We start from the raw sequence: 17536 nt of genomic DNA, 5'->3' as shown, positions 1-17536 counted from the left end.
AAAAAATAAATAAAAAAAAACGTTCAATGGGGTTCAAGGATTTTCATAGTGAAAATGGCAGATCTGCAAGCTACTGCAACACATCACAGTGCCAGCACATTGTTTTCATATTCAGGACATTGTCTGTCTTCAACATGCTGTATGTCTGTCCAACCTCCAACCAGGACCTTCCCAGACCATTTGCTCTGTCGTGTGACCTCTGGACGGCCCTCCATGCGACCTCCAGAGCCCAGAGATGAGGACAGTATGCTCAGCTCCACGTGGAGTCACCATGCCCTGGGCACCGCTTTCACCTCTGACCGGTAATATGCAAGCATTAGACAGACAGACAGACCTTTATTAACCCATTTTGACCTGAGATCAGATTCTACAAATGTCTTCTACATCCTGACAGTTTTCTGAAAAAGCTATGTTTCTATGTCAGTCGTTCTTCGGTTTTTCAAAAATAGCAGACCTACAAGCTCGTAGCGCGCCACTCGGTGGCGCGCTATGAGCTTGTAGATCTGCTATTTTTCAATAGCTAAAGCACAACATAATGCTAACACCAAAAGTGGTTCCCGCCCAAAATAGAAAAATCATTTGAGGGAAATTGATGAAACCACAGTGATGAAAGTTGAGTAGCGATCTCACAAGCTAGAGTCCACAGTGCACTTCTGTTGATAAACAAGGAGATTCTACCCCAAAATCTTGTTTTTATTTTATTTACTTTGACAATTTGAAAGCTACAGAGCCCCGGAGTGGCCATTGAGAGGACATTTTATCAATAACTTGAGTGCTCAAGTTACATAGGAAAGTTGAATGATAGAGAGGGAATCATACAGAAAGATTGACAGACAGATACGCTGATAGACACTTGCAGTCAGGGAGTGTTATGTTGGAGTACGCACGCACACACACACGCACACACACACACACACACACACACACACACACACATAAAAGCTGTGCACAGACTTCTGTCTGTTAATTTTCCATCCTCTCCACCAGCTCCTGGGAGGCACGTCTGTCATCCATGTACAACAGCGCCAAGGCTGGCGCTGTCCCCCAGCACCCTGTCTCTGTCCCCCAGCCCTGGTTCTCTGACCTCCCCCATCCAGACGGGGTCCTCTCCTCAGCCTGGCTCTCCCAAAGCAGAGCCCCTCCCTGTGGAGCAGCCGTGAGTCTATGCATCCCGGAGTTCGCCTCCCTGTCGCTGCTCTCTGTGTCCGCGTTCTCTGCCGTCCTCACCTACGTGTCTTCAAACCCCGGTGAACACCAGGCTACTGTGGCATTGTGGGACTTGCAGTCCCAAAGTGTGAGCTACCACAGGGCGGATTGCCAGGCAGTGCCTGTACAGCGATGTGGAGAACAGCAACACAGTCTGCTGCTGAAGGGTCAGCCTGATGGTGAGTGTGTTTATAGTAAAAGTGCACTAATACCCCGACTACTGGGAATAATCCAGTAATTCCATTGAAGTGCGAAGTGCGATTAGGACAATAACGGTTTACAGTCCGGTATGGTGAAGTTGTTATATCTTACGCCAGAGCTCCACCTGACGCGTTGCGTCTCCGTCGCGTGCGTCAAAAAACGCACCGGTTCAATTTTAATGCACGCGCCGCGTCTCCGTCAACGCAACGCAACGCGGGCAGTGGAGCCACCCTTCATTGATTAAAAAGGGAACATTCCCTGACGGTGACGGAGACGCGACACTGACGCGACGCTGACGCGCCCGGTGAAGCCCGGCCGTTACACTTGTATATTTACTGACATGTGCACATTCAAAACAAATCTGACTAAGTGTTTACAATTTACATGCCCGAGTAAATTTAAATATTGGTCAAAAAACAGTTGTCTTAATCAGGTTTTGCTCATCTTGATTATGCCCTTTACCACATTTTGGAAGTGTTTAAAGTCTGTCTGTCTGTCTGTCTGTCTGTCTGTCTGTGTGTGTGTGTGTGTGTGTGTGTCTGCAGGTAGTGGTCTAGTCCAGGTTCTGTTTGGAGTGACTCAGGAGGAGCTGTTAAACAAACTGATGGTGTTTGGCAGCGCTGCCACCGTTGACGCACTGTGTCACCTCAACAGCTGGGGGCGCTGTTCCATCCCTCTCCATGCACTGCAGGTAGCATGTCCCCTAATTCCTACTGTCTGTCTCCCCTAATCTGTCTTCCTCTCTGCCTGTCTCAATGTAAAGCACACACAAAAAAAACGTTCTCCGTAATTTTACAAAATGGCTCTCTTAAATGTCATTTCTGTGTTTTCCAGGCTGGTTTGAAGAACCGTCAGCTGGACACGGTGGATTTTTTCCTGAAAAGTAAAGAGAACATTTTGAATCCTGCAGGCGGCAGTGTGTCTGACGGAGACGCACCCAGTCAGCTCAGCAGTAAGAGCGTGCTCTAAACTTACAGTTTGTATTGGCCATATTATTATATGCCCGATGCGAGAGTGCGGTCAAAAACCAACTTGGGATTCCTGAATCGTTGCCTTCCGCCCTCTCTCCTAACCAACATCAGGGTCTTGAGTTCTCCAGTGTTGTTATGGCAGGAGGTTCTCTCCTACGCCACCCACGCTACTTACTTATATGTAATGTTATAGAAAAAGACCATGGCATTGTGACAGGGTTTCTTTGATGTCACTGCCGTCCATGGAGCGGATGGTTGGGTGAACCGAGTCTTCATTCAGAAGCAGGCATTCTTTTTGGCATTGAGCAATGGACCAACTTGGATATGTGTTCAGCAATCAGTGCAGTGCAGTCATCCGCATAGTCAAGGTCGGTCAGCCATTTCTGACTTTGACGTCCAGTTCTTCTGCCTTATATTGTGAGACCTCCTGGAGGAGATGGTATCCATCGCTTGCCCCAAGGACATAGTCAACGACAATTACAAAGAGAAAAGGAGAGTGTGTCAGCCCTGAAGGATGCCTGTGGTTGTCTGGAATTCCTTCCATTCCTCCATCAATGCTCTGCACAAAGCATACAGGGTTCTCATACATCCCTGTTATTGCTTTCACCATTTCCTCTGGAATTCTATAGTTGAGCAGTATGTGCATCATAGCTTTCCTGTACACGCTATCGAATGCTTTGCAACAATGATGGAAGCTTTCTTATATATATATATATATATATATATATATATATATATATATATATAATATATCATCATATATCATACTATATTTTTAATTATAATTCTGACAATGTCTGAGTGTGTGTCTGTCAGAAACGCCGTATCTCCTCAATGCCTGCACCAATCACTCCCACTTTTCACACAGGCATTGACCATAATAATATGGAGGTCTTAACGAAGCCCTTTTTTCGATTTTACACATTAATGATTAATAATGAATTTATTAGTGAATTAAAAATGCGCAGTACCCCTGCGGCCACAAGGGGGGGGGGGGGGGGGGGGCAATATCTCACAACGGGTAAGGGCTAGTATATATAATAAAAAAAACACAGGCACCTCACATATTAGGAGGGCAGTATGAGTCACCAGAAAAAAAGACTGCTGTTTCGATGAATCTAACATTAAAATGGTGGTTGAAGTTACACTGGGTTTATATAGGGGTAGGTAAAATGAATATCAAATACAGTATCTATCATTATGGTGTAGCACCGTGTCAAATTGAATTTCATAGACTACATAATTCAGGTCCTTGGTTAAACTGTCAGCATATGTGCGAAAGTTCATCCAAATCTGACCAGAACAGCTGTGTCTCCTAAAGACACACACATACACACGGACAGAGGTGAGTGAAATACCCCATCACTGTGTAATAATGTGTCCTTCCTCTCCACAGCCATCCAGGAGCTGTGCCCTGCCTTGGACCTGCTCTGTTCATCCATCAGAGATTCTAACAATGAGGCTCAGAGCAGACAGTTCTCCGAACAGCTACTCAGCCTCGCGTTGTCCTTCCTCAACACACAAGTCACTACCATACTCGACAACACACAGGGTAAGACTAACCCATTTTGACCTGAGATCAGATTCTAAAAATGTCTTCTACATCCTGACAGTTTTCTGAAAAAGCTATGTTTCTGTGTCAGTGGTTCTTTGATTTTTCAAAAATAGCAGACCTACAAGCTCGTAGCGCGCCACTCTGTGTTGTGTGTAGTTTTAGATGCTGACTCTGAGCACCCCTAGTCTTATGTAGTGTGATGTTGTGTGTAGTTTTAGATGCTGACTCTGAGCACCCCTAGTCTTATGTAGTGTGATGTTGTGTGTAGTTTTAGATGCTGACTCTGAGCACTGTGTGGAGATCTTGGACGCTTACATCACTGAGCTCAGAGTTTACATGAAGAAGTTCCCCTGGACGACGACGAGGGTGGACGCTCCTCTGCCACACACCCTAGCGACTCCTCAGCAGCAAGACGAGGAATGGGACCTCCTCTCAACAGAGGTAAGATGTGTACATATAATTTATTCGAACAAACAGGAAGGTAGGAGCGCACACCAGTAGTGGGCAGGTGCTGACCGCAGGAGATAAAACTATGACTGAGAAAGTACATATAATTTATTGAAATGTATTTATTTATTGAAATTTATTGAAATGTATTGATTTATTTATTGAAAAGATTTCCAGCAGAGGATGAAATCCTCTAAGCCAGACTCAAAAACAGACATAATATACATAAAAAATTACAATTACAAAAAAATTACAAAAGTACATACAAACAAACAAACATCCATACATACATATTTACCAGCAGCTTTGCATAAGCGGCTGGTTAATGAATACATGTGAAACTTGAGACCGGCAGACTGACAAATTATCGCATATTTTGTATCCGTTCTAAATATACCTTAAATCAGTGGTTTGCAAGATTTTTCATATCAAGGTCCATTATTTATTCTGCATTTGAGCCACGGACCACCATTTGATGACATTTAGCCTTCCAGACCCAAACTAAAAAACTGTATTGATGTTGGTACCATTAGGAGAGATAAAAGGCCAATGTTGATCAAAATAACATGTTTTCTACATTCTGTAATTGTGTAGACTTCTTGTAAATTAATTATTCAACTCTTGAGAGTGTTAAATTGACCGAAATGGACCCACTTGGTTTTATTTTACACTCTCAAGAGTTAAAGATCTATAAGGGTTCATTTGGTTAACAACTCTCCATCTCAGCCATGGTAAAATCCACGGTAAGCTGGGACCTCGCGTGGCTTATTGCTTTTCTAAAACGGTTCCAAACATATAGCAATATTAACCTAATAAAACTATTAAATTCACAAAAGTAGCTACGCGCAGAGAGCCACACACTTCCTTGTTTTGCTCGGCAAGTATAGGCTATGTGACGGGGGAATAGCACTTGATGTCTTCACGGGGCTGCCTGGAGCCACACATTCACAGTCATATGTGAATATATGAATTCTTGGGGGTCATGAAAAAGGTTGAGCACAACTGACATAGAAACAAAAGTTTTTCAGAAAACTGTCATGATTTAGAAGACATTTGTACATTTGATGGATATGAATGATGCACAATTTATTAACCGTTTATTTGAAAAAGACTTGTACAGCCAGTAAGAAATATGTATGCTAGTTACGGTGTTTTGTTTTATGTTTTTTTTTTTTTTGGATTTATTGTATTTATGTATGCCAATATGCGATCAGCAGTATAAGTAAAGAACTAAGTGTATAACGGTTTATTGTAACTTGTGCGAAAAGGTGGCATATAATCCCATGAGGGATGGGCCACAAGGTGGCATATAATCCCATGAGGGATGGGCCACAAGGTGTCATATAATCCCATGAGGGATGGGCCACAAGGTGGCATATAATCCCATGAGGGATGGGCCACAAGGTGTCATATAATCCCATGAGGGATGGGCCACAAGGTGTCATATAATCCCATGAGGGATGGGCCACAAGGTGGCATATAATCCCATGAGGGATGGGCCACAAGGTGTCATATAATCCCATGAGGGATGGGCCACAAGGTGTCATATAATCCCATGAGGGATGGGCCACAAGGTGTCATATAATCCCATGAGGGATGGGCCACAAGGTGTCATATAATCCCATGAGGGATGATGGGCCACAAGGTGTCATATAATCCTATGAGGGATGATGGGCCACAAGGTGTCATATAATCCTATGAGGGATGATGGGCCACAAGGTGTCATATAATCCCATGAGGGATGATGGGCCACAAGGTGTCATATAATCCCATGAGGGATGATGGGCCACAAGGTGTCCTATAATCCCATGAGGGATGATGGGCCACAAGGTGTCCTATAATCCCATGAGGGATGATGGGCCACAAGGTGTCCTATAATCCCATGAGGGATGATGGGCCACAAGGTGTCATATAATCCCATGAGGGATGATGGGCCACAAGGTGTCATATAATCCCATGAGGGATGATGGGCCACAAGGTGTCATATAATCCCATGAGGGATGGTGGGCCACAAGGTGTCATATAATCCCATGAGGGATGGTGGGCCACAAGGTGTCCTATAATCCCATGAGGGATGGTGGGCCACAAGGTGTCCTATAATCCCATGAGGGATGGTGGGCCACAAGGTGTCATATAATCCCATGAGGGATGGTGGGCCACAAGGTGTCATATAATCCCATGAGGGATGGTGGGCCACAAGGTGTCCTATAATCCCATGAGGGATGATGGGCCACAAGGTGTCATATAATCCCATGAGGGATGGTGGGCCACAAGGTGTCATATAATCCCATGAGGGATGATGGGCCACAAGGTGTCATATAATCCCATGAGGGATGGTGGGCCACAAGGTGTCATATAATCCCATGAGGGATGATGGGCCACAAGGTGTCATATAATCCCATGAGGGATGGTGGGCCACAAGGTGTCATATAATCCCATGAGGGATGGTGGGCCACAAGGTGTCATATAATCCCATGAGGGATGGTGGGCCACAAGGTGTCCTATAATCCCATGAGGGATGGTGGGCCACAAGGTGTCATATAATCCCATGAGGGATGGTGGGCCACAAGGTGTCATATAATCCCATGAGGGATGGTGGGCCACAAGGTGTCCTATAATCCCATGAGGGATGATGGGCCACAAGGTGTCATATAATCCCATGAGGGATGGTGGGCCACAAGGTGTCATATAATCCCATGAGGGATGATGGGCCACAAGGTGTCATATAATCCCATGAGGGATGGTGGGCCACAAGGTGTCATATAATCCCATGAGGGATGATGGGCCACAAGGTGTCATATAATCCCATGAGGGATGGTGGGCCACAAGGTGTCATATAATCCCATGAGGGATGGTGGGCCACAAGGTGGCACGACACTTAAATAAATACAATCATTCACATTCACATGTAGAATCTGGTGTCAGGTCTAAAGGGGTTAAGCACAGAATATCCTAATTCACACATAATAATATAATAATAATTCTTAAATAAAAATGAATCTTTTAATTTTTTGTGTTATTCATGTCCTCACTGTATTGCATTACTGCTCTTGTTTTTTTAATGTTTATGCCTTGCTTTTCTTTTTTTTCTCCATTGCTCTGTAAAGCACTTTGAGCTGCATTTCATGTCATGAAAGGTGCTATACAAATAAAGTTGTATTATTATTAATTCACACATGTATGTGGTTGCATAAGTAGCAAGATGCTTGCTTTACTTAGCAGAGGATAATCAGATTATATACTTTAAAAATATTTTAGCGACCCAATTGAAATCTCCCGCGTCGTGACCCAGTTTTTCGGAAACAATGGCTTAATGTGTGTGTGTTTGTTGTGATATGTGTGTGTGTGTGTGTGTGTACAGGCTCTGGTCCAGAAGGCTGTCCTGACCAATCAGATCCCACGTGTCCAGGCCTTCCTGCAGAGGCAGGGCAGACCCGATCAAACGATCTCAGATCTGAGATGCACAGGTCTTCGCCTCGTCTTCACCTGCCTGTCGAACAGAGACCTACAGCAGGCTAAAACACTGCTTAGAAATATGGTACACGCACACACGCATGCACGCACGCACGCACGCACACACACACACACACACACACACACACACACACAGACTACACACACACACACACACACACACACGCACACACACACAGACTGAACACAAACATACATAGTTGATCAAAGAGCAGAGTTATTGTTGTGTATTTCAAGTCTGTTTTGGTTTCAGGGTTTTAATGTGAAGAAACAGCTTCATTCCATCTGTCTCTACACTGATGACAAGGACCTCAGGGAATTTGTGGTGAGCGCACACACACTCAGTTTCACTTCTCAGTAAGTACAGTAAGTGGTCTTAAAGAGGATTACTAGATGTACAGTAGAGTGAATGGCAAATCAAGTGGCACAGGGAGTGGAAAAGTGAATTTAACGTCATTTACAGTAACGATTTTCTGTTTGGATGTATGGGCCGTCATGGCCAGGAAGTAGTTTTTTGCCACTCAGTAGGCGTTCCCGCATATCTTCCGGGTATGATGATGATGGTCTTCAACCAGCCAAAATTCTCACACGTCACCCCCCTTCTCCGCTCCCTCCATTGGCTCCCGGTCGCTGCCCGCACAGAATACAAAACTCTGATGCTGGCATTCAAAGCAACCAAAGGCATGGCCCCCCCATATCTCACAAGTATGATCGTACCCTACAAACCCTCCCGCGCACTCAGATCAGCCAACGCAAGGAAGCTGGAGGTACCTTCACTAAAAACGCCGGGACAACGCTCCACACGTCCCAAACTCTTCTCCCTTCTGGCTCCAAAACTATGGAATGCACTTCCCATCGCAGTCAGAACTGCAGCCTCACTCCCAATCTTCCGCCGTAGTCTGAAAACCCACCTCTTCAGACTCCACCATGGCCCGTAGCACTTGCCCTAGCCTAGCCCCTTAGATAGCACACTATGTAGACTTAGATAGTATTTTAAACAGACTTATAGCTTGTTACGTAGACAGCTCTAGAACTGCACTTTATGTAGTCATAGCACTTTATAGTACACATGTATAATATATTATATAGTATAGTATGTATAGTTTACATAGATACTCCACTGTTACGTTCTTAGTTTACGCATGATTCATGATAACTACTTTTTATACATGTGATGTATGCCATGCTTTTGTTATTGCTTAATGTAAATCGCTCTGGATTAAGAGCGTCTGCTAAATGCCTAAATTGTAAATTGTAAATTGATGTCATGCGCATACCCTCTATTGTTGTTAATTGGTCTTAATTGTGTGTTTTCTGTTGAGGTGGAGGAGCTGGCGACACAGGGTTATCTGTCTGAGGAGGAGATGCAGAGAGTGGCGTTCCTCAGACAGATGGAGGTGCTGGGTTCACAGCCCACCACTCGCTGCTCACAACTCACACACACGGCAAGGTACGTAGCAGCTTTCGCGGCTCTTTTTGACTGCCGTGTTAGCCTGGTAACCCACCCTGGTCACGGAAATCACATTTCTTTTGATGCGATTTCCGCGACCGGGGTGGTTTACCAGGCTAGTGCCGTGTAATATATTTCACAGCTTCTGGATTTCTTTCCCCCATATGCTATGGCTTGGTTTCAGATAAGGTTCTTGGTTAACATTTAACATTTAACCCATTTTGGGCAGGAACCCCTTTTGGTGTTTCAAGCATTCTGTTATACTTTAGCTATTGAAAAATAGCAGATCTACAAGCTCATAGTGCGCCACCGAGTGGCGCACTATGAACTTGTAGGTCTGCTATTTTTTTAAAATCGTAAAAATGCGGCACAAATCTTTGAATAGGTATATATTCTTTCAGAGCAAACGTTTTTTTTATTTCGACGTCAGGCCTAAATGGGTTAATTTAATCCAGTAATTAAAATGTTATATTTTACATTTCATCTTTTTTTGCTCTACGAAAAAGTCCTTCTGCACACCTACAAAGGACAGGTGCGTCGGATAACAGGAAACTGATATGTAGAAAAAGGAGAATCCCGCACACTGTCTTCACTTAGGTTGGTTTTTATTGCTGATGAAGGTCTGACGACCGAAACGTTGCAATAAAAACCAACCTAAGTGAAGACAGTGTGCGGGATTCTCCTTTTTCTACATATCTTTTTTTGCTCAAAATGAGACAAAATCCGGAGTTTGGGAGGTTATAATTCCATGATCTAACATCGCACGGACCAAAACAACTCCCATCGCGGGTCCTCCGCAGCCTAGAGTGAAGCCACACTGTAGTGTGGTGGGGGGCGGGGCTGCACTTACTGGTTGCCCACAAGGAAGCTTTGAGAAGGAAAGGAAATAGTCACGTGACTGGGCTGCGCCATGACACTTTCATGGACACTTTCACGGGAGCCAAACTGATTATGATTACTATATTTACCCAGGGTATCTAGGCTAAGCTCAAGAACTTGTTTCCAGCCAGGCCCTGCTCATAGAACATTTCATCGTAGTGGTTCAATGCCTTGTTCAAGGGCACTTCAGCGGTGGTAATTTTAACGTGTCGGACCGCTGATTCGAAATGGCGACCTTCCGGTATCAAGACCGCTCCGCAATCCGTTCGGCCACCGCTGCCACATCACACCGGAAGTTCAATGAATACATGGCAGTGAATGGAGCCGGCTGGACCAGCCAACATTATTCATGAACAATTGAGACCTTTGTCATATAATCGGTTCAGGAATATAAAAGAAGACATATCACAGGTTGTTTTCTAATCACTTACTTTTCGATGTGCACAGAGTGCACAGTATATAATCTTATCTGAGGATCTAAACAGCAGCAGGTATCGTTTCTGGCTCGGAGGTATCGCGAGATTTGACTGACAGACAGGAAACGGTGGGAAGTCTCGCGATACTTGGTGCGTTCAGAAAGGTACTTTGTGCTCTTTAGATACCATACCTCTATAAAATGACACAGTGTACACATTGAAAAGCAACACAGCAGACAATAATGTGTTAACATGTCTTCTGTTATTTTCCAGAAGCGATTACTTTACAAAAGGTCTCAGTCCTTCAGAAATAGTGTTTGTTCATGAGCTGGTCACTGAGCACTCATTGACTCCAGTGCATTCTGCCGAACTTCCGGTTGTAGTTTGGCTCCTATGAAAGCCTCCATGAAAGTGTCATGGCGGAGCCCAGTCACGTGACCATTTCCTTTCCTTCTCAAAGCTTCCTTGGTTGCCCCAAGGAAGCTAAAATGATATACTGTGCACTCTGTGCACATCGAAAAGTAAGTGATTAGAAAACAACCTGTGATATGTCTTCTGTTATTTTCCAGAAGTGATTACTTTACAAAAGGTCTCAATTGTTCATAAATAATGTTTGTTATGAGCTGGTCCAGCCTAGCCTGGCTAATAAGCCAGACTCAAATCACACTCGTGTGATATTTGAGTCTGGAGATGCTGTGTATGGATCTTGTTTCCCGGGGGGCGGGTTCAAACATTTTCTCTTTGACGCAATTGGTTAGAGCTACTGTCAGTCAAAGGTCTCAAACATTGAACGTCGCTGTACCAAAGCCTGCCCATATTGCATACCGTGTCCCGATTGGCCACGGAAATGGGCGTACAATTGAGCCTCTCCAGACCGTAATCTGCCGGCAGGCAATTATTTTTTTGCCAACGGCTGATTCGGTCTGGCTTATTAGCCAGGCTAGGTCCAGCCGGCTCCATTCACTGCCATGTATTCATTGCACTTCCGGTGTGAGTTTGGCTCCCATGAAAGTGACCATGAAAGTGTCATGGCGCAGCCCAGTCATGTGACCACTTCCCTTCCTTCTCAGAGCTTCCTTGGGTTGCCCAAGGACTGTCTAAAGAGGACGAGACACGAAGGCCACCGTAGACCGTACGGGCGACGCCATGTTGCTCCATGGTGCTCCATGGAAGGAAAGAAACATGCGCAGTTGAGACCAAGGAAGCTGAACGCGGAAGTGTTGGCTGCATATAGCCCATTGCGCATGTTTCTTTCCTTCCATGGAGCACCATGGAGCAACATGGCGTCGCCCGTACGGTAGGGTGCATCAAAATTCAATGCAAAAAAATTAACAACAAATTATCAATCTGTTCTTTTGGAATTTTGTTCCAATGGCTATAGAAATGATGTTTGCAAAGTTTGGGGAAAATTCATTCAGATTTACAGGTCCAACGCAGCATGTGAAATTTAGGTAAAATGCCAAAAAGTGCCATTTTCGGTGCTTTTATAACTCCCATTTTCTATTAACATGACATGTCAATTTATCAAAAATACAACAAATAGTTTTTGAGAAGATGTTATTGGAAAGAGCTAAATGTGTTTATTTAACAATAAACATTACATTGTCATTTAAATCATCACTGAAAAATGTTTGAAAATGGAGTCTTAGTCCTCCACTGTGTTCATGTTCAGCCGGTGCTTGCAGCAGCTAAGATTGGGCTGCTCACAGCGGTAATGCTCAACTGCTTGCAGCACATTCTGCAGATCTTGCTCACTCTTCACTGCTGCCACAAAGTCTGTTGTGAGTTTGACCCCATGCTCGGCGCAGTCATTGACGACGTTGATAGCACGCACATTCACCAGTCACCACACCTGCCTGGAATGATGCACTGGTAGCGCAATCCTCTACATTGAGTGAGATAAATGCTGGATCGATCGGCAGCTGGTGCATACCGAACCAGCAGTCTGGGTTGGCAAGGTCAGCCAACCTGGTGGTCGGCGAGAGGACTGGAAACTTTGGCTTGCCGAAACCAGTGCCAAAGCGCTGCTGTGGGGCTAGCATGGGAAGATCATCTGCCTTGTGATCCAAGATGGCATCCGAAAGTACACGTCGCTCATCAGCTGGAACCTTGGTGCTGAAGAGTGCCAGGGGCAGTATGTCAGGAGTCAGGTACCAGAGGTGCCTCTGCAGTGCTTTCATGGCTGATGTTGCAAAGCCCTCATCAACAGACTTGTAAGTGTGCAGGTTGTGGTAGAGTGTGAGGTCATTCCATGCAGCATCTACGGCCGTGTCACAGGTCAGCCACCATGTTTCGTAGATGTGCGTAATGAAGTTGGCAAACGTCCGAATCTTCTGCACCTGCTGCCGTGTGGTGGTGGTGCCCTGGGGAAGCAAGGCCATATGCCGCTCCAGCATAGCCAACTTGAGAGTGTAGAGTAACTTGGCCACCCAGCATGCCTTGTGCAGCGCTCCCGGTCTTTGGAAGTTTACTGGAGTCTGTGCTGCATCATCTGCACCCAGATAGACAAGACACAGCTGCACAAACTCGTGGTAGTCGCCTCGCTTGTAGTCTATCATTGCCGCAGCACATGCAGTGAGTTCAGCACGTAACCTGCCCAGGAACGGTTGTTCGGCGTTGGCAGTAATGCAGCGGTACAATGGGTCACTGTATTTGTGCGGCAATCCTGCAGATGCCTAAACATCTGGTGAGCGTGAGGACTCCACCTTGAGGCCAGTGAAAATGTGGCTGAGGATCACCAATGTGATGCTGGCACCGGGCCAGAGCAGTGGTCTACCAAGTGAGAGCTGGATGGCAATGCAGGCTGCTGTGAGATGGCCTGTGTTTGATGCAGTGTTGTCAAATACCATGTTGACAGTCTGGTCGGCACAGCACCACTCCTGCAGTAGCTTGTCAGCCTGGCAATGATCTCTACACACGCCTCGTCTTTACCCTTTGTATATGCTGGCACGCCAAGCAATTTCAGCTGCTCTGCATCTCCAACCACCACTGTCAAACGCTCCTCCAACTGGCGCACATTGCTTAGCGTCGGTGTCAACTTGCCGTCCCAGTGCAGGGTGCACATAGGAGATGGTGTCCACTGCTTGTGGTGTTCTTTATTGACAGCCTCCAGCACTTTGCGCTGTGATCGATCTACTGTTGTGTATGATGCTGAAATCATTTCACAATTATTGCCCGACTCTGTGATCAGGGCACACATGAAGGCAGCCTGCTGCTGCATTGGTGTGATCTTCAACCGTGTAGCCAGTGACATAAGACTCGGCCGTAGATGCTGCATGGAATTACCTCACACTCTACCACAACCTGCACACTTGCTTACAAGTCTGTTGACGAGGGCATTGCAATATCAGCCATGAAAGCACTGGATAGGCACCTCTGGTACCTGACTGCTGAGATGCTGCCCCTGGCACTCTTCAACACCAACGTACCAGCTGAAGAGTGACGTGTACTTGTGGATGCCATCTTGGATAACAAGCCGAATGATCTTCCCATGCTAACAGCAGCGCTTTGGCACTGGTGCAAGCCAAAGTTTCCAGTCCTCTCGCCGACCACCAGGCTGTCAGACATTGCCAACCCAGACTGCTGGTTCGTTATACACCGGCTGCAGATCGATCCAGCATTTATCTCACTTAATGTAGAGGATTGGGCTACCAGAGGATTGGGCTATCATTCCAGGCAGGTGTGGTGACTGGTGAATGTGTGTGCTATCAACGTTGTCAATGACTGCGCCGAGCATGGGGTCAAACTCACAACAGTTTGTGGCAGCAGTGAAGAGTGAGCAAGATCTGCAGAGGTCCTGCAAGCAGTTGAGCATTATCGCTGTGAGCAGCCTAATCTTCGCTGCTGCAAGCGCCAGTTGAACATGAACACAGTGAAGGACTAAGACTCCATTTTCAAACATTTTTCAGTGATGATTTAAATGAAAATGTAATGTTTATTCTTAAGTAAACACATTTAGCTCTTTCCAAAAACATCTTCTCAAAAACTATTTGTTGTAAACTTGATGAATTGACGTGTTATGTTAATAGAAAATGGGAGTTATAAAAGGACCGAAACTTGCACTTTTACCCAAATTTGACATGCTGCGTTGGACCTGTAAATCACCATATATTGAAAAAATATTTTGCACATGTTCTTAAAACATGAAGTGGCACATTTTATCAAAGGAACAGATCAAGAGGTTAAACTTGCAAATTTTGATGCACCCTACCGTACGGTCTTCGCGTCTCGTCCTCTTTAGACAGTCCTTGGGTTTCCCAGGATCTCTTCTTTTACTTTGGTATTTCGCGCATTTGACTGGCACTGGCCTCACGATCCCGCCTAGTGTAACGGGAGGGAATGTGTTTTAACTTGGGCCCTGCTCAGTCAGGAGGTTTTGGGAAGTTATGGGAACCAATTCGGTATTTTAGTCCGACGTTATTTTGTCATTTTGTAGTCCGTGTCCAAGTGGCACCAGCTCCCGTCTCATTGTAAATAGCAATATCTAAAAGTGTGATCTTTTTGCGATAACGTTATTTTTCAGAAAGGAAGCCATTGAGGGTTAAAATGGGTCTTAATGCTTCCAACTCGAGTAAAATTATTAATGTTCTGTACAAGTGTCCATGACAAAGAAAATATATGATGTGGAGACAATAAAGACTATTATTATCATTATTATTGAAGGTGGTAACAGTCCATTTGCCCAGTACAATATTTCGGGGGCATATTTAGAATGTGTGCAGGGTTGAGTATGTTGAATCTAGTTTCCATTAATACGATCTCTAATGGAGGATTTAGTTGACACAATGAAATAAAATGGCGATAGTATTCAGTGTGGGGCAGACAGCCTGTCACAGCCAGATTTGGGAGACCAGTAGCTTTGTTGTTGCAAGGAAATAGCGGTAAAATGAGACTTTCGTGGTTGTTCTAGTCTCAGATCGGTTCAAACACCGCTCCGACGGAGGGACACAGTATAACTCTATGGGGACACAAAAGGGACACAAACACAGTGATGTAAAATAGGTTTTCAATGTAATGAGTCCCACGATGCAGGGATGGCCTTTTAGATGAGTCCCAGGATGCAGGGATGACCTTTTAGATGAGTCCCACGATGCAGGGATGGCCTTTTAGATGAGTCCCAGGATGCAGGGATGAAGTATCTCTGGAAGGGGCGCTGCCACTTACGTCACGGCTAAAATACTGAATAGTATAGTAATACTGCTCTGGCTTGGTCGAGCTGAGATGACAACACTGGAACTAGATGCTATAGCTACAGTACACAACACTGCCATTTTGAACCACTAAAGCCTTTTTTTTAAAACAATGTGTCCACAATTTTCATACAGCACCATTGTGCAATGAAATATAATAAAGGGCTTAGACCAATCAATTTAGTAAATTATATTAAAAAGATATATATATAATTTTTGTTTTTATTCAATTAACCTACGTGAACAAGATTAAGTCTGTTAATTCTTTCTAAATATTGGTTGTGATGGAAAATCTATTCATCGTCTCCAACTAGTACAGAATGCTGCTGCTCGCCTGCTAACTGGCTTCAGGAAATTTGACCTTATCACCCCCGTTCTAGCGTCCCTGCACTGGCTCCCAATCTCCTTCAGAATCCATTTCAAACTCCTTCTCACCATATTCAAGGCCAGGTCCGGTCTCGCTCCACCCTACATCGCCGATCTAATCTCCCCCTATGTCCCAACCCGCTCCCTGAGATCCTCATCCAAAGACCTTCTTAACCCTCAAATTTGTCGCCTAAAGTCCAAAGGAGACCAGGTTTTCAGCACCATAGCGCCAAAACTTTGGAACACACTGCCCTTACAGATCAAGCGCGCTGAATCAGTGTCCTCTTTTAAATCCCTTAAAAACACACTTTTATAGATTAGCCTTCACTGCCAATCTAATATTTTAGTATATATATTTTTCCTGCTTTTGTTTTCTATTGAAATGTCTTCTGCTGTATATTTGTTGTTTGTTGTTGTAAAGCACTTTGTAATGCAAATTTGAAAAGTGCTATATAAATCAAGTTTTATTATTATTATTATTATTATTATTATTATATGTTTGAGGTTAATTGCCCTTGCCCAGCCCTATGTGGTACATCTACCTGGTCTTGATATACAGTATGAACTCTAAATATTGTTGATCATCTTTATCATTTGCTCCTATGCTAGAGTCTAGAGGAAGGAAGTATTTGGTAGTGGACGGTCTGGACACACAACTCAAAACGTTTTGTAGAGACCCCATCATTTGTGTTGTTCAAATTTGTCAAAATATGTGTTGAAATTGTTTAGAAAATAGTAGATATATAGTACTAGCTCACAACTCATCACAACATGATGTGCATGACATGTGTGTCTACTGTCTACTTAACATCCGCTCGTCTTGTCTCATCTCTCCTATAGTGTTCTACAACTGGCCCAGTCAGACCCAGGTTGTAGAGTGGTACTGGAGGGCGTGATGGGGGACAGCAGGTCCCAATCAGACCCAGCGGATCTGTGGAGCTCTCTGAGACTAGACTGGGTCCGACACTGGGACCAGAACTCACAGAGGACTGTCCAGCTGTCTAGAGTCCAGGACACAGGTAACCTGGGGTGGAAGAATGCCACAGACGAAAAACGTCCACACTATTTATCCATAATGTATAAATCATAGATAAGGGTTCAGGACAACGAGGCCTTTTCGTGGAGGGGTCAGAATGAAATTTGGACTTAGTTTTTCGTCTGTGGTACTCAATTATTCATTATATTATGTTGTTATTATGGTTGCTTATATCTAACCTTTATATTTTACCATCACTTATAATACTTATACATGGGGGCATGTGGGGGGCCTCTGGTCAACTAAGTGTATAGGGTTTATGGTAATGACTACTACTACGTAATTCCTGGATACTACGTATCCAGGAATTACGTTTTGGGCAGACAAGATGTGTTAATTGTTGTCT

General features: G+C 44.6%; 1 protein-coding gene across 3 annotated transcripts in view; it reads left to right on the top strand.

The window, feature by feature from the left end:
• spg11 (SPG11 vesicle trafficking associated, spatacsin) overlaps positions 1 to 17536 on the top strand; it is a 75433-nt gene that overhangs the window by 9346 nt on the left and 48551 nt on the right. For 2 of the 3 annotated variants that reach the window (XM_079500478.1, XM_079500479.1), the window contains 10 exons: positions 165 to 302; positions 988 to 1385; positions 1953 to 2098; positions 2242 to 2359; positions 3775 to 3930; positions 4202 to 4374; positions 7742 to 7918; positions 8108 to 8179; positions 9177 to 9304; positions 16995 to 17173. In XM_079500478.1, coding sequence (XP_079356604.1) covers positions 165 to 302; positions 988 to 1385; positions 1953 to 2098; positions 2242 to 2359; positions 3775 to 3930; positions 4202 to 4374; positions 7742 to 7918; positions 8108 to 8179; positions 9177 to 9304; positions 16995 to 17173 — 1685 coding nt within the window. The remainder of the gene's footprint in view (positions 1 to 164; positions 303 to 987; positions 1386 to 1952; positions 2099 to 2241; positions 2360 to 3774; positions 3931 to 4201; positions 4375 to 7741; positions 7919 to 8107; positions 8180 to 9176; positions 9305 to 16994; positions 17174 to 17536) is intronic. The other variant, XM_079500480.1, reaches the window with a different exon arrangement.

This window comes from Electrona antarctica (assembly GCF_951216825.1).
Source record: "Electrona antarctica genome assembly, chromosome: 5".
Taxonomy (NCBI): Eukaryota; Metazoa; Chordata; class Actinopteri; order Myctophiformes; family Myctophidae; genus Electrona; species Electrona antarctica.
This window is presented reverse-complemented; position numbering and strand designations above follow the sequence as displayed.